Consider the following 19120-nt stretch of genomic DNA (forward strand, 5'->3'; position numbering starts at 1 on the left):
TACTTAGAGTAATAAAATATAAAAAGTAGGTTACATCCTTTTAGGTTTTTCTTTTTTTTACTAATAATAAGGCCAATAAATTTACACGATAAGGGAAATTTAGGTACCCCATAAGGCTGTGCCTGTGTTGGGGATACTATACAGGGTGATTCAAAACTAAACGACAATCTCTCGAGAGCTTATTCTATAGCTAAAAACAAGTAAAAAAGTTCATATAACCATATGCCCGGAAACGCTTCGTTAGCGAGTTACGCCTAGCGAAAGATTTCGCCCGGATTTCAGAACCCTTGGTGAAGTCAGGCCGTATAAAAATGGTAAAGGTAGTTACAAAGATACAAATACGATTGTTTTTTATGTTTTTATATCTGACAAATTTATTAAAGTCAATTGTTTATTCAAAAGGGATTAACACCATAGAGGAGTTACGTAATCGCATTACAGAGGCGGCAGAAACTATCAAGAATGCTCCAAACGTTATGAAACGCGCTAGAAAAGAGTGGATTCGTCGTGCGAAAACGTGCATTGCTAACAACGGAGGATACTTTGAGCAACTATTATAGGTGATTATTACAGTTTTATAAAGGTAAATACATTTTATGTTAATGTTCAGTCTAGAATAAATGATCAGCTGTTACTCACAACCTAAACATTAGTTAATATTTTATGCAGATAAGAATATGCATTTTTGTGCGTCTGTTTTATTTTTAAATAAAGCTAAATTTCAATACCTATTATTAATTTTTTTCCTAAGTAATTCACATGAATCTTTTCAGAATTAAATGTCCTACAAATCTGTTTAAGAAAAAAATGACCTTTATTTAACATTTATGGAAGTAATCTTACGTTAAACACAAAAATGTGTTATTTCTTTGCACCAATTCTTGTGTTTTACGTAAGATATCTCTGAAAGTATTGCATTTACAGCTCTGGGACGAATTTTAATAAATTTGTCAGATATAAAAACATAAAAAACAATCGTATTTGTATCTTTGTAACTACCTTTACCATTTTTATACGGCCTGACTTCACCAAGGGTTCTGAAATCCGGGCGAAATCTTTCGCTAGGCGTAACTCGCTAACGAAGCGTTTCCGGGCATATGGTTATATGAACTTTTTTACTTGTTTTTAGCTATAGAATAAGCTCCCGAGAGATTGCCGTTTAGTTTTGAATCACCCTGTATACAAAAAGAGTAAAAAATAAACATAGCGGAAACGAGCAAGTATGAAATGATAAAAATGAGTTGTTGTAGCTTATGTAGTAAATAATGTACTATTACGTTCCAAAGTTTAAATTTAGTATAACTATTGTGCTATATTAAATAAAAAAGGATTTATGCATGATTTACAATTAAAATATTAGGCTTTATACACGTAACATTAAATATTATGTTATAAATAATTATTTTATAATGCTCTACCGTGTCTATTTAAATATTATTATAACAAGACTAACCACTAATTTATTATCTTAAACATATACTCAATATCATTTTGACCGGTCAACCATACTCTAATTTTTTTAGAAAATATATGATTGATGTTCCTACTATTTTTTACTAATTCTGGCAATAAATTATATGTCCTCTGAGCTATAAAAGAAAAAATTTTGTAAAATGTGTTTTTTTAAGGCTTTGGTACACAAAAATTATTTGCATTTCTTAATCTCATTTCTGCTTTATTTACATTTTTCAGAGCATAACCACTTCTAATATAAAACAATTTTAATACTTTATAAATGTACATATAACGAAGAAGGGGTTCATGCCTACAAATAAGGGATAAGAATGTTCCCTAAAATTAGCTTTGGTCATTAGTCTTATAAATATTTTGTTTTGTTATTAATGTTCCTAAATTTGTGATATAAGTTCCGCTCCAGCAGGAGAGAGCATAATCAAGCCTAGTATGAATTAAAGAAAAGTAAACCGTGCGAAGTACGTCTGATGGGCATAATTGTCTAAGAAAATCATAAATACGAAGTTGATTCATCAATTTTCCCTTCAATATTGCTATATGTGGTTTGCAATTTAGTTCCCTATCTAATATGATTCCCAGATACTTAATAGTATCCACCACCCTAATTTTGAAAAAAAAATCATCACAAAACGTTGGAAGCTCTAAGCAGTTTAAACATCTGTACACTAACGGATTTTTAGTTGTTTTTTCTCCCCTAAGGCTAAAATGTATATAATTTGTTTTTCTCTGGACTGAGCACCATTTTATTAACTTGGAACCACCACCTCAACAATATCAGATTGAAATTGATATGCTGCTCTACATCAACACGACTATTTTCACAAAAACACAAGGCAGTGTCGTCAGCAAATGATGTAACATATCCTTTGAACTTAGCATTGCAAAAATCATTTATGTAAATCAAAAACAAAATCGGGCCCAAAACCGATCCCTGTGGGACTCCGTGCTCAATTTCCCCAAAATCACTCAAAAGTCCATTTATTCTAACCTTCTGCTTTCTCGATTTTAAATAGCTGCAAAACCAGTCATACACGACACCTCTTAATTCCACAATTATACATTTTATTTAATAATATTTCATGATTTACCGTATTGAATGCTTTCTTAATATCCAAAAATATCCCACTTACTTTTTTATTATCATTCATCCCATGCTCTACCTTGCTCATAAAATGTAACAAAGCAGATTCCGCACTACACCTATTTCTGAACCCAAATTGATTTTTACTTAAAAACTCAGTTTTTGAAAGATATTTAACTAGTCTCTGCTTAACTACCTTTTCAAATATTTTGGAGAAGGTTGAGAAAAGGGACAAAGGCCTATGGTTGCTGCACTTGTTACTAGGGCCTTTTTTTATGTAAAGGCACCACAACTGCTTCCTCCAATTGGTTTGGAAAAATGCCACTTGTTAAACATAAATTTATTAAAAATAAAAGAATGTTTGAAATTTTTGAAAATACGTTTTTAATTAGGTTACTACTCAAACCATCAATTCCAGGAGATTTATTATTTTTCAATGAATTTACAATCTTTTCCAGTTTATACATTGAAACAGGTTCCAAGAACATAGACTATAAGTCTATTTTTTCCTTTAAAAAAATGTACGATATTTTGAGGAAAGGTATCAACATAGTTTTCCTCTAAAGAAATCAAATCTCTAACAACCCCCAAAAAATATGAATTAAACTCATTGGCTATAACGAAAGGATCTCGTTCAATAACATTATTTATTTCCAGCGCATATGTTTCTCTCCCTTTAGCCGCTTGCCCGGTAACTTCATTTACAACTTTCCACATCACTTTACTGTTACCTTTGCAATTTTGGAACAATTTTCTAATAACTTTGTTTTGTTTGATTTATATCAAACTGCAGAATATTTCTGTATTGTATACAATTCTTTCGTAATGTTTCATTGTTTGGATTCCGTTTAGCTATTTAAATAAATATTTTTTAAGTTTGATCCACTTAATTAGTTTGTCTGTCACCCACGGTTTAATATTTTTTATTCCCTTATTTATGTGTGTTGTTTTAATATAACATTGTTCGATATACATTTTAAAAACGTTTACAAAAATGTCATAAGCAAGAGACGCGTCATTGCAGTTGTAAACAGCTGTCCAATCCGCATTTTCCGAAGAAGTAATATCTTCTGTGCATAATTACATTAATTTCTTTATAAATACAAAAAAACTTCAAAAACATTTAATTGAGTGTTTTTCATATCACGTCTACTGCCTTAAATCCAAATCATCTAAAAAAATAAAAAATTTTAAAAAATCACTTTTTAGGGCACTCCAACTGAGAACAAACTCCACCAGTCAAAGGATTAAAATGTCAGCTGAGGAACATATGTCATCAAATATACAAATTAAACAAGCGGGGTAAAAAGGCGATACTTTCATATTTGGTTTGACATTATGGTGTTGAATGGCATTTTGCCAATCTGGAAAGAGTTCTCATTCAACAGAAAAGTGGTATTAGCTGCAGGATTAAACTACCAAGACAGTTTTCAAGAATCCTTTAAATATCAACAATAGTGCCACTACATAATAGAAGTCATCCTGCATGTAATAAAGAACTAACACAGGCTCACCAACATAATATAAGAAATGCAAATGATTTTTCATTATCAACTTATCATCTTAGCCTTTATGAAAAGAAGCCCAACAACAAAGGAGCCTTGTTTTTATGCCTGTACACCTCATGGAAAAATTTGTCAGTGTCTAACTAGACAGTTGACTACATGTTTGAAAGATGAACAAAACTCTTCTACTCGAGAAAGAATCTTGAAGAAAGTCCTTAACAGCGTAAAAATGTAGAAACACTGAATTAAACACTTTTCTGTAATACTGTTAATGTGAATATTAAATCTTAAAAAGTTAAACTCTAATTTAATTTTTTGCTAATTTGGGGTTGGAAGTGAAGTCTGACCAATTGAAATAAAAATTTTAGAATATTTGTAAGTTAATGAGATAGGTTTGTAGCATATCTAAAGTGTTGGGGACGGTCCCTATGGGGGGGTTACACTCCAAGTTAAAATTTTCCAAAGACAACCCTCCTCCACATGTGACATATTGTTGGAAAGAGAATAAAAAAGAAACATTTTGGTGCAAACTGGAAGTTGCTATCTGTCACCATTCCAAGAAGACGGCCACTACATGGTAGAAAATGAGGTTTTCTGCTATTACAAATGGATTTGCATGAAACTTTTCGGGTCAAGAAACGCCCATGATATCAGTTTTACAAATTACCCACTTATTTCCAAGATAGTGGCATCAAACAAGGGGAAAAGGGGTTATCCTATGTCACCCAAAAATCTTTTTGGCAGATTTGAATAAAAACCAGTATTAAGGGGGTTTTTAGGTTGAGAAACACATCCTATTTTGGGAAAAACCCTTAAATAACCAAAAGTAAATACATTCTTAAGGGATTGGGCATGTTTTTTAATGCAGTGTCAAATAGCCAATTAACTTTTATATAGATATTTCAACCTAACAAAAAGATAATCATTTTATAGGCTGGTTTGAGTTATTTATATTTTCTAAATCTAGTTTCTAGCTTGTGAAAATGTTGCTAAAACTTGTATTTGTAAATCTTCTAGTATAATTAAGTATAGTTATATGAGATAATATGGATAATTTTCTAATATTGTAACCAGTAAATAATATCTTGTTACGATTGCAATGTTTTAGGGACTCTTGTCCTTCCTCAGTGCCCCTTTGATCGGAGCACTGTCTGATGTTTGGGGCCGCAAGTTCTTCTTACTCATCACAGTTTTCTTCACATGTGCACCTATCCCACTAATGACTATAAACACATGGTGAGGATATATGGATTTACCTTTTGCTTTTCTTGTTTATTAAAGTAGCAATAATTTTATTTGGAATGTATTCACAATTAAGTTAATTGAATATAAAGTGGAATTTGTGATTAATATAAAAACTGTAATTATATTTCAAAAGTAGCATGATTAAAATTCTTTTTAGTTAAAAAGTAATTCTACTCATACTTATTTACACATAGGTTGTATCATAGGTGAAAGAAATATATATATATATATATATATATATATATATATATGTATATTACCCAATTTGTTATTTTATTTAGTGTGTGTATGTTTAGTTAGTAGAGGAGCCATGTGTAACAACTATAATTTAAAATTAAAGAAATGAAATACTAAGCTCTTGACTGTAGTTTGTAGCAAATGCAGAATAAATCAATGACAAGCCTAGTAACAACAAGCTTTCACATAGCTCTTGGTTTGTCATTCATTGAACCAGCCGATTATACCAGCTCATGTGAAGCCTTATTTTTGTTTGGTGGAATACAATATAGACTCTCAGTACTTGAAACAACATGTAGATTAATAATTGTATTCATTTGTATGTATTGTAAAGCATAACATTTAAAAAAAATTCAAACCACACCTACCCATGATATAAATGTACCTGAATTTTTATAGACATATTTAATACAACTACTGAAAGTTCAACATAGCAAATTTTAGTGATTATCTGTGCTTTTACTCCTATTGACTATCATCAGTGCATGGTAAGATATGTATTGACCATTAAGAAATTACAAACAATTACAATAGGTTTCATCAACAATTATAAAAATACTAATCCTACAAACAGAAGTGGTACACAGTTCATAAAATCCAAAAAAAGAGCAGGCATTAAAAATGACAATTAATGGGCTCCTGGCAGATCCTCATTTCTAAAGTAATATTCTAAAATGTTAAAACTACAATATAAATTACAACAAAATCTCAAATAACAATAACTAATAAGACAGCAACAGATATATAATTTTGAAAGTCAGAAAAAAGTAACAATTTAAGTTATTAAGAATATTAACAAGAATAGAAGCTTTAGATAAAGACAAGTTTGGTAAAAAGAACATATAGCAAATAACTAAAACCAAATATTAAAATTAGAAACAGGCAACAAATATTTAATTTAGAAAAAATTCGTCAACAGATGACATAGGATGTGCCAATTAAACTGTCTCTCAGAGAACACCTTATCACATGTAACTTCTACCAGCTTATTATACAATTTTACAGCAAGTGTATTGTGATATTTTTGTATCCTTTTCAATCTACATCTTATTATATCAATTTTACTTCTAAACCTAGTATTGTGGACATGGACATCAGACCTGGACTTAAAATTATCAATATCTTTTCTCAAAATCTTAATTATTTTTAAATATAGAAATTGAAAGCTGTCAGAATTCCTGTTTCCACAAACAGGGGCTTACAATGTTCTTGTAACAAGGAGTTGGTCATACATAACATACATATACATACATAAACATTATATGTATATGTATGTTGCGAAATTTTAGTATCTTCAGTTTCATTGGACACGAAACACTTGTTCAAACCATAAGTCTTGCGTATCTTCAACTCACCGCTACCTTTAGTGAACAATTTCAGGACAAATTTCACAACCACTAGTTTCAAACCCAAATCCTCGGACAGAAGTTCTGCAGCAATGGTTTTTGGTATGTTCAAATTTTCCTCCAACTCACGCTCTGTTAAGCAGTTGTCCGCTTTGATTGCTAATCGCACATGTGCAATGTTTTCGGAGGTTCCTGTTATAAAGGATGACTACAGTGCAGATTACTTTCAGCCGAATAGTGGCCATTTTTAAAACAAATTTATTAAATTAATAATTCAATTATTCATATAAAAATGTAATATATATTTTTATAACTGTAATTTATACTGAGTATCTAAAAAATTTGAAAAAGCTATATATTTAAAGTTTTTGAGATATCATTGTGTGAAAAATTTGTTTATATCCATCTTCAGTAATAGGTGATGGCTCGTACTCGGGTTTTATGTTGATATTATTGTTTGTAATAAATATTACTTAATTTAGAATAACAACCAAGTGATATTTACAAATTAAGACGTTCGCTGCGGGTGGTAACTCTAGTTACTGCTGCTACGCTAAGCTAGGAGCGGGCAGTAACTGTGGTTACCACAGAGGCTTTGTTCCGAAATGAGGTCAGTGAGCGGCTAGCACTCGAGCTATCACAACGATGTATTTCTCGCTTCTCGGGAGGTACTTTTCCCGCATTTTTATGCACTTCGTTTTCACATTAGTCTTTTTAAATTTATTTTAAATGATTTTTAAAGTTTTTATAGTAGTAAGTGGTTGTGCAACACAATGCATCTTCCCCCGGGTCCAAGTGGTGTACAATAACCAAGTTCAAAGCGTACAACAGAGCCCAGTATTGAGTTCAAACGATGAGGATGACAACATGGACGATGTGGAGTACCAGACGGACTCGGAAGTTGAGGATTCTGATTACGAGACCAATGCACGCCAATAGGGCGCTCACAACTGGATTGGAATACATTTTTATAAACTTATGTACTACAATATTTTTTGTATTATTTCAAGTAAACATTTAAATATATTTTGTTATAATTACTCACCACGTTTGTGTAAATAATAACTGAATTTGAGTGAGTTAGCGGAAATTTATATGAACTTTTTCACATTTTTATAAACTTTTACATTAATTTTGGTTTTCACATTTACATATAAATATTGTTTATATGTGTCTAAAACAAATCAAATACAATTTACCAGTTTTATTTGAACTACTTTGTAGTACAATAAGTATATTGTTTTTGTACTAAGGAAAATAGAGCCCCAAAAATCATACTCCAAACTATTTTATACCAGATATAAATATATACTTCAAGCAAATCAATACACATTATATCATATTTTGAAAATACACTTATCAAGTGTCACAAAATATTACTGCACAGTATATTTTTATTGGATGATAAAAACTGTATGAAGATGTTCTAATTTGTAGGATGTCAATTTAAATTATTCTGTATACATATTTATTTAACCATCAGTAGTCTTCTTAGGTAATATAAATAACCTATGTATTATACAAGATTATTCAGTGACAGTGAACATATTTTGGTAACAACACTAAGTTAGGTATTTTATAATTTGGCAGTAGATCTTAACCTATTAATATGATTTCTCAGTTAGCTCATTGAGTTAAATTTGACTAAGAATAATTTCTTTTACAAATTAAATATAATATTTTTCATTATCTCTCTTTGGTTCCAGGTGGTTTTTTGCAATGATCAGTATTTCGGGGGTGTTTGCTGTCACATTCTCAGTAGTGTTTGCTTATGTAGCAGACGTTACGGAGGAGCACGAGCGCAGTTTAGCATATGGTCTGGTTAGTATCATTTGGCTTAGTATGTGAGATGAATATGGTAGCTTTACAGTCAGACTTTTGTTCAGTCAGAAGAACAACAAAACAAATCTTAATTTGACTTGGAAACATTTTAGTGTAATGTACGATGTGTTATGCACGTCTCAGGTGTCTGCAACGTTCGCAGCTAGTATGGTGATCAGCCCGGCACTGGGAGCGTACCTGATGGATGTGTACAGTGAGAGTGTTGTGGTGGCGTTAGCTACAGCAGTCGCGATGCTGGACGTGTTCTTTATTCTAGTAGCAGTTCCAGAGAGTCTTCCAGAGAAGGTTCGGCCATCGTCATGGGGTGCCCCCATCTCTTGGGAACAGGCTGATCCATTTGCTGTGAGTACAGTTATCCTTAATTCTCTAGTTCTACTCTGATACCAAATGCTACCTGAACAAGGTTCATTTTATTCATGCAAATTCACTTGCAGTTGGTTTTAAAAAGTTACATAGATTTTAATATTAGACAATGAGAATGTTAATCAAGTATAGTTTAACAACATGCAGTCAATTGTTTCCTTTAGAATTATTGTAAGGATTTTTGGATCCAGTTCCCTTCTATAACAGAACAACATTGCTGAAGTAGACTTTATAAAATCTTAATAGTAATCAATATTAAGACAGTGTAATGTAATTCTCTATAAATTGTGCAAATAAAGTCTATTGTTTAGTGTTATAATTCTTAACTCTCATTTTGGTTTTGAAATATTTTTATAAATCTGCCATAAAAGATTTGGGCTCTTCACTCTTTCTGGACGTAATTAATATCTATTAAATAAGATATCAGTACTGAAAATTCGTAAACATCACTGCCATAATTAAGATCACCGAAGAGTAGTGGAATGTTGTAACTTTGATATGTTGTGTAACATATTTACTCCTAGATGTACTGCTCCAAGTCCTAAGCCTGTAATGCTCTGACATAAATACTGTGGAATGTTTGCTTTTTAAGTTATCTAAATAAAGATTTCACATGTTTTTAGATAATGACATTACCTTTCTAAAGAGAGAAACCATTAAGTTAATTTTTTTATAAGGTCATTTATAAAAGTTTAATAAAATTACAGTAGATATTTTCTTACAAATTTCACATTAAATAAAGAATTAAAAAACAATAATTATTTGTCCTTAAGCAATATCTTCTGTTAAAACATCATTACTTTTGTAGTTTGAAAGAATCAACTCAATTGTATTTACTCTTAAAATTAGTTAACATTTTACATATTAAAATTAAAAAATATTAAAGATAGCCATTATTTTTCTTCCTGTAATATTTCTTTAAATCATTTACATTACAAGCCAAAAATGGTTAATAATATAACATTAACAAAATTTACTCAATTCATTGTAGCCAAGTGTTTATGGAATACTTGAAATGTTCTTTCAGGCCCTGCGCAAAGTGGGCAAGGATCACACAATTTTAATGTTGTGTGTCACCGTCTTCTTGTCCTACTTGCCTGAGGCCGGCCAATATTCGTGTATATTTGTCTATCTAAAACTGGTGAGTAGAAATGATACAGATAATTTATTTTGTACAAAATATTTTAAAACCTTGCTTTTTGGTGTGAAGTAATGCTAAAATTTAAAGAGAATAAGTGTCTCGAAATAGATAACTCATAAGTTTATGAATTCTCAATAGTTGAGAATACATTGTACTGATCTTGATAATTGTATGATAAAAACAGTGCTAAACCATCAACCATTTTGTCTTCTCATATTTGTTGTAGACTGTTTCATGGCGACTCATTTTAAGGGAAGGGTAATGTATAAAAATAACTTTTTCTAACTAAGTTTTTCTTATTGCGCGATATTCAATGAAAAGTGCTATAATATTTAAAATGAAAATGCCTGAGTAAGGAAAGTAATAAATTTTACATTTCAAACACATTTGTATTAAAATGACAAATCTTGAAACTCTGAAACAAAAATATGGGAATATATTTTTAGTTTAAATTGTTTTTACAGAACAAAACTTGAGATTGTTTGGGTACAGACAGCTTATATTACAAATGTGATCAGTGTTAGGAAGTTATAACGGATTGAAAACTCACTCAGCCTACTAATTATTTATAAAGTACCATTATCATCGTAGCAGTTATGAAACCCAACTTATTGAATAAAAACTTCAATTTAGCATATGACAATATATCTGGAAAAGGATCTCATCATACACTTTAAATTTTGCAAGAAACTTCATTTCTACATAGACAAGAATGCATTCTGTGATAGTATGTGTCCAACCATGGAATTTGGATGAGTCTCATTGAAGTGTATCTCTCAGTAGGCTGATAAAATTTCTCTTTGTCTGCCGGAGGTATATCGAATTTTCTTTTCTGTTTCATTGTTTATCTATATATGTCCGCTGGACATCTTGAAAATTACATGAGCTATAAATTTTAAATTTTGCATGCAACCTCAGCAAATGTATTACACAAGTTGAGTGGAGTACTCCTACCTTGTGTTTGTTTTATTGCATATATGATCCTTAACTTGTTTCTTTTCTTTAGTAACATTTTTCTGCTAAATATTTTGTAAAAAGATGTACGTCAAATAAATTTAGTGTTTCCATTTTTTTCTCAGAAAACGAAAAGTTATGTAAGTAATAAACTATAAGATAGACAAGGACATACCACTTGTATGTGCATCCATTGTTATAAAATAAGCAAAAACAAAAGTAAATGGTACTAAATGAATAATTAAAACGTTGTTACAACACTCTGGGTAAAGTATTAAAAGTTACACATTTTCACATTAAAATGAGGCAAAAAACTGTCTAAATTATTTAATAACATTTTAATTACATATTTACTAGATATTAAAAATGAAAATAACAAAATTAATAAGAAACTGATTGTCAGTGGCATGCCCTAATTTCGGCACAATAAAAATTAATATTTTTTCTCTCTTACAAATTGAAAATTTTTACTTCTATTGTTTACTTTGGTGACAAAATAAATTTTCCATATATATATTTGTAAATATGGGGCTGCTGAATTGGAGGTTAAGGGTAGCTAATCACGGTATATTGGTTGTTGAAGGTGATGGGATTCAGCGTTATCATGGTGGCAGTGTTTATTGCGGTGGTCGGCATTCTCTCTGTATGCGCTCAAGTAGTGCTGGGCATTCTGATGCGCTCACTGGGCAGCAAACACACCATCATGGTGGGTCTGCTGTTTGAGATGCTTCAACTCATGTGGTATGGGTTCGGTTCACAGACGTGGTAAGTATGGAATCAATGGAAAAGGCTTCAATGCAACGAATATAATATGACTGTTTTTTACAACATAAAATTATAGATGAAACTGATTAAAATCTAGTGATATCACACTATTACACTGCTATCACAGTCTAAAGTAATTAATTATCAATAAACATATAATAAGTTGAAGAAGAATTAATGATGGTATGCCAAATTTTGAATAAGACTGTTGGTTATTTTTGCAGCATTTAACACTTTGTACCCTGAGCCCGAGTATAGGTCGGGCCGCGTCGGCAGCGCCTGCTACCGGCGCCCGAGTATAGCTCGGTTCGTGTTATTTAAATTGTGTTATTTAGCTCAGTCATCTTATTTTTGGATCCAAACATTTTGATTATGTTCATTGGTTGTCTAAGTTCGTATTTGTTGGTTTTGAGATCCCTGGGTCACGTTTTAATAATGAAATACGTATATTTTTCGTCGTAGTACAAGCGAGTCTATACAACTGATTGTAGGCGCCGCGGCTGATCGCCGGTACTGTCAGTTTGCTTTTTAGTGTTTCACGTTGTGTCTTAGTGATGTCTTACTAAGTTTTCTACAAATCTTGCCGACAAATACTGAAGCAAATGTTATTATAATGTATTCTAAATGTGAATTTAACTGTTTGTAAATAATCAGAACAAAAGCAAATGCAAGCAATGTGAGGTTATCCGTGTGTTTTGTTTTGTATTTACACTTGCTTTGTTCTTTCTTCCGTTGATTTTATTTTATATTCTTTACTTATTATTTTCGAGTTTAAATAATATGGGTGATGAAATCAAAAGTGATTCAATTCGCGATCTTTTGTTTGACTCCGAGTCGGAAAGTGACGATGATTTTGATACACACCTGGGACAAAATATTGACTTTATGAACGGTCTAAACGAAAATGTGCGAGATCCTGTATTTGATTCAGACCAAAAATTACCACACTAAGGCGAACTACCTGAACTAACAAGCTATGTAGCAAAAACTTTTTTTGTATTTTTTACATAACATTCAATATTATGTAATAATTTTATTTTGAAATATACTTTATATTTGTATACATTTAAAAAAAGTATGTATCTCTATCTTTAAAAAGATATATAGTATGAGTTTATTACATAATTACTGTAATAACACAGAAGTTTTTAAAAGCATCATAAAACCCCCAGGGAGCCACGCCGAAACATGTGTTAAGGGCCCAGGGTACAAAGTGTTAAGCTTGATACTAGATCTAAGAATTACAAAAACCAAATTGAAATATAGTGTATTTTTGAAAATGTTGTTTCATTGAAACCTAGATTCATGCTTGAAATAAAAACAGTATTATATGACTGAATTCCAAAGAGCATACATTTCAATTACTTGATATCGAAATTCATATAATAATTACTGATACGTAATAAAAAAAACCTTCAAGCCTTTACTTGTTCAATTGGGTGTGGAAGCTTGCTGAAGCCTTTCAAAGTAAAAGAGCTCAATAAAGTTATTGCTTTATCCCAATATCTCGTCATTTTTTAACTTTTATTGGTGATGTACTCCTTGTGTACATTTGTAGTGATAACATAAATTTTCGCAATACACACTGTAGGTTCTACTGACAAGCGTGAATCAAATTTGAACTATGGTTAATAAAAATTCTAAATATATCAATTTACTTTCTGAACATACATTATTGATTGATTTAACTGTTTGGTGGTTCTGGCTTTACAAGTAATGAGACTAGTATCTTTTACTTCATTGAATCGTAGAATCTATGATGTGCAATGTTGCCAGGATGATGTGGGCAGCAGGGATTCTTGCATCAGTGTCCAGCATCACATATCCAGCCATCAGTGCATTTGTTTCGATGCATTCTGATGCTGATAAACAAGGTTTGTTCTTTCAGTCTTAACATGAATTGTTTCTTTTCAGTAGTACTATGTTTGATGTTTTTCACAGTACAATTAACACCTCATAGCTTTTGTCTTGACTTAATATTTTATGTAGATTTTATTGTTTGATGTCACACCTAGTAGTAATCAGAACTTGTCAGGTATGTCATTAAAAAAAATATAATTTAAAATTCTTGTTAGTTTAAGTAATATTTCATTCCCATCAGGTAACCTTATTAACTAAAATAAAAACAATCAATTAACACAGAAGAGACTTAAGAGAGGTAACACAGTTTTGAGTTAAAAAAATTAAACTGAAAATTCTATGCAAAATGTGTATTATCTGTTAATAGTTGTGACTGCCATAAATGTTAAGGTAAAACAATATTTTGTATGTCATCATACTAAGTTATTTCAAGATGTTTATGGATTGAATATTTGAATAAGTTATTCATAAAGTACTACTATTGAAAGTGTTTAGTCTTTCTCATAATGAATACACTATTTGTATTTTTTATCTACCTAATTTTTAAAATAAATACTATTTAGTGCATATACAGTTTAAAATACCAATTTCATTTTAGTAACATTGATTAATATTATTCTATTTCATTCATTCTTAGTACCAGTTGTATATCCTCCTTGCCTAGGTCTAGGAGCTAGGTCCGTCCTTTAGAATAAAGAGAGATAAACAATTTTGATTGTCTTGAGTACTGAGGCCTTTCTTCATTTCTTGTACTTTTTCCCAGGCATTTACTAGTACTCTTCTTTAGTAGAAAGCAATTTCACAGCCTGGTTCAGATCCTATCACCAGGTTTCCAGAGTCTTACTTAGGGCGTCTGCTATTTCATTTCCAGGAATGCCTTCATGACCCAGCACCTTAACAATGAAAACTTTGCTCCTTCTGTCAATTCTATGAGACAATTTCTGCTTTCCCATTCTACCTTTAACTCTAGTGCCTTTAAAGCAGCCTGACTAAAAACTACTAATTAGATAGTTTTAGGTATTCAGCTCTTTAGGTCTATTCTGGATAAGCCTTCTAGTGCATGTTTGAATTGCCATGACTTCTTCTTAGAATGCCATGGTATGTTTCCCTAAGGGTACTGCCAGTCTGGCTCTTGGTGTTACATACAGCAAACCCAGCCCTTGAATCCAGATGTGAACTATCAGTTTAAAGTTTCAGAACACTTTTAGTAGGGTAGGCCTAACTTAGAACATGTTAGTTATCATTTTGGCATTAGATAATTGCTTTATTATGGCCATATGTCCTTCTGAGGAAGAAGCTTTAGATAAACTTTAATAAGCGGCCTACACTCGTTATTCGTTAATTTTTATGGAATGGTTTGATTGTTTTTATCTGAATATATAACTTGATATTACAATTAATTTAACCCTTTTAACCCCGGCCATTCAATCAAGTGATGTGCCAGAAATCCCAAGCCATTTTCAGACAAAATGTAAGGGTTTTGTAAAAAATTCATAACTCATTTATTTATTAAGATATTTAGGTAATTCTTTTTTTGTTTTACTTCTTTATACATGTAGCTTACAGAAATATACAAATAAAATTATTATTTTGAAAGAGAAGTTTTTAAATACATATACATATATAAAAAATAAATAAAAATGAAAACATTTCAAGTTTGATCATGGAAAGCATATAGATAAAAAAATATTTGACACAAAAATACCCATTTACTTTATGATATATTTAATCCTTAATAAAAGGAAACAAAAATTATAGGCCTACCTTATTTACAAGTGGAGTAACATCAATTTTTGTAAAGCCGTGTACATTTTTCTTTTTGCCATTTCTGGGCAAGGCAATGTAACAAGACCTTTGAAATTCACAGTACTTAAAATAAACATAAAACCAAAGTTATTTCTGACAAAATAACTAAAAATGTTCATAATCTAAATTTAAAAAAAATTTTAAAACAATATTTACATTACTACAAAATGTTTTAGCACTTGTGGTCACTAAAACAATTGGGGTCACTAATCACATCCACACCATTTGCAACTAGGTTACTAATTAGTGTATTTTCACTTACGAGAGACTTTGAACGATGTCTTTTACTCATTTTGAAATCAAACAAATAATAAACTAAACTTTAACTGCCGTACTTTACACTGCTTTAACTTAAAACTGTGAAGAAAACGGAATATTCACAACCACGTGATATACAGCTGTCTGCAACAAGCGTGAGCAGTCAGTCGAGACAAACTGCAATTGCTCAGTCACAGATTGACAAAATACGAAGTCAAACCATTACAAACTAATATACTCCGATGCAAAATATCTTTGTGCACAAGTCTGTGATATTTCAAAGAATTTGGTGAAATAGGTGGCCAGTAAAGTAATAAAAAGTGCACGTCCGCACTATACGGACGTCGGGAGTTGACGCCATTTTTACGACGTCCGTATAGTACGGACGTCGGGGTTAAAAGGGTTAACTTAACTTATGATTTCAACTTCAGTTACAGTAATTTTTAATGTAAAAATAAACAACAAGAAGTGACTATTTTTTGAGAATTTGAAAATGGTGATGATTATGAAAAAAATATGTGAGATATTTCTAGATATACATGTTGGTTTGGTTCCTCATAACCCATGGGGAGAATACTTTCTTCCATTTCACAAAAGTGATAGCTCACTGTTATCAGGCAAGCTATAAATATTGTAACGTTTTTCTGGTATGTAGGTCTAGGCCATAGTGGGTTTTTTTTATTTTGTAATGTTTTTGTTAAATCTATGTTATTATTGTTGTAAATGTATTATAATTATTGTACATACGATTATTGTATAATATCGAGCTTGGATAATATATCAAACCATTTTATAATAACAATTGAATAATGAATGTAGGCCGCTTCTTAAAGTATCACCTTTCTATTTAAAAGTTTTAAATGTGGCTGCCCTTTGCACCTCCTGTCCCATAGAATTATATCCTCTAGTGCCACAGTTGGACAGCCGCTCCTTGTACCACATGCCAGTCTCTGAAGACGCTGTAGCTTCTTTGCTGCTCTGCTTTCCCACCACACAAGAACTGCATGTATAACCATTTGTTTTATTACGGCTTGATTGATCCAATATGTCATCTTAGGATTTAATTTCTTTTTTGACAAAAGATTCTTTTACAAGCACCTAGAGATTTTGTTACTTTGGGTATAATATTCTCTATACGAGGATCCCATGTTAGCATATTTTCTAGAATAACCCTTGTATACTTGGCCACATAAGAATATGAAAAGCAAAGGGATTCCGCCTTCAGAAAAGCTAAACGTTCTAAATCCACTCAAGATTGGGAGGCCTATAAGAGTCTTAGGAATCACACGCAGCAGCAAATCCGTAACGCCAAAGTTAGATTTTACCACACAACACTTTCAGAACCTCAGTCCACTAAATCACTGTGGAGTAAAATTAAAGACCTTGGTGTGGGAAAATCCAATATCAGTCCACCTGTTCCATTTGACCTCAATATTATAAATGATTACTTTATTAATATCCATGTTAATATATCTGCAGCTAGCGATTATTTTGCTGAGCTGGAGGCTGCTCTTCAAGAAGCTGCTGGTCGCCAGTTTTCTTTCACACCTTTGAGTGAGGCTGATGTGCTTGCTGCTTTTACGAGGATGACCAGCAACGCAGTTGGGGCTGACAACATACCTTTGCGCTTTCTAAAAGATACATTGCCAATCACCCTTCCTGTTTTAGTAGTAATTTTCAATTATTCTTTAAATTCCTCTGTCTTTCCCTTAACCTGGAAGCATGCTCTAGTTCGTCCGTTGAGAAAAGTGTCTAATCCGCAATCTCCTTCTGACCAACGTCCAATCAGTATTCTCCCTTGTCTCTCCAAATGCCTTGAAAGAGTGGTACATCAACAAATTTCATCTTATCCGAATACCTATAACATCTTATCTAAATGCCAGTCTGGATTCAGGCCTAATCACAGCACCACCACAACCCTAATTAAAATTACTGATGATATCAGATTGGCAATGGACAAGAGACTAATCACCATTTTACTGCTTTTTGACTTTTCCAAAGCCTTCGACTGTGTTTATTACCCCCTTCTCCTCATCAAATTGAAGAAGTATGGTTTCTCCGATGGGTGTGTTAACTGGGTCAAATCGTATCTTACTGGGCGACATCAATGTGTCAAAGAAGGGGAAACAATATCGGAATGGAAAACTGTAACACAGGGTGTTCCACAGGGCTCTGTTCTTTGACCCCTATTGTTCTCACTTTGCATTATGACGTCACATCTATTATAAGGCACTCTAAGTTTCATCTTTATGCCGATGATTTACAAATTTACGTACACTGTTCGCCTGATGAACTGAACACGTTTATGGTTCTACTCAATCAAGACATTGAATCAATTGCTTGTTGGGCAAATAAACATGGGCTGAAATTAAATGAAGACAAAACGCAGGCAACAGTATTGGGAAACCCAAGATTGATCAACCGTTTGGACTTCAACGTTGCACCAAAACTTAAACTCAATAACTACGTACTAAATTTTCAAAACAAACTGAAAAACCTTGGTCTTACTATGAGCTCAAGTCTTAAGTGGAATGACCAGGTTTCGGTAACATGTAATAGAATATTTGCTGGCATTCACAGTTTAAAGCGTTTTGCTTTATATCTACCGTTCAGTGTGAAGGTTATGCTGGTTAAAACTCATACTGCCACACTTCAACTACTGTGACGCTGTGATCAATGACATGTCTGTTGAGCTTTCGGACAGGCATCAACGTGCTCAAAACTATTGTATCAGATTTATTTTCAATCTCAGACGTTATGAGCATGTGACTCCATTTTTCAAACAGCTAGCGCTTCTGAAACTTCTACAACTTCGCCAACTTCACATTCTTTCAACTCTACATTCAGTTATCAAAAACAAGTCACCTGTTTACCTGTCCGAACATTTCAAATTTATTTCCGATATAAGTGAGCGACCTACGAGAAGGGGATCCACCTTACTGTCAGTTCCTGTTCATCGATCGAACTTCTTTAGTAAGTCGTTCACTGTTCAGGCATGTCGCCTCTGGAACTCTCTTCCTGATGATATACGTATTGTAGAAGGTCGAGCTGATTTTAGGGCAAAGGTCAAGGACTTGTTGCTGGCTGGTCTGTAGGGGTGACGGGTGGCGGTGCTCGTGGTGTGCTTGTGGTCGGGCTGTGTGTTTGAGAGAAGAATGTAGTAATGACGAGAAATTCTTTAAAAAGTAATTTCTGTTTTAAATTTTAAAAAAAAGTCTGTTAATTTAAGTTTTAATTTAACTTT

At 32.2% G+C, this 19120-nt stretch overlaps 1 protein-coding gene across 1 annotated transcript in view; it reads left to right on the forward strand.

Annotated features, from left to right (window-relative positions):
- LOC124368336 (hippocampus abundant transcript 1 protein) overlaps window positions 1-19120 on the forward strand; it is a 92644-nt gene that overhangs the window by 34902 nt on the left and 38622 nt on the right. The window contains exons 4-9 of the mRNA XM_046825614.1: window positions 5168-5295; window positions 8594-8708; window positions 8853-9071; window positions 10120-10233; window positions 11771-11952; window positions 13729-13826. Of these exons, the coding sequence (XP_046681570.1) occupies window positions 5168-5295; window positions 8594-8708; window positions 8853-9071; window positions 10120-10233; window positions 11771-11952; window positions 13729-13826 (856 nt within the window). The remainder of the gene's footprint in view (window positions 1-5167; window positions 5296-8593; window positions 8709-8852; window positions 9072-10119; window positions 10234-11770; window positions 11953-13728; window positions 13827-19120) is intronic.

This window comes from Homalodisca vitripennis, chromosome 1, assembly GCF_021130785.1.
Source record: "Homalodisca vitripennis isolate AUS2020 chromosome 1, UT_GWSS_2.1, whole genome shotgun sequence".
Classification (NCBI taxonomy): domain Eukaryota; kingdom Metazoa; phylum Arthropoda; class Insecta; order Hemiptera; family Cicadellidae; genus Homalodisca; species Homalodisca vitripennis.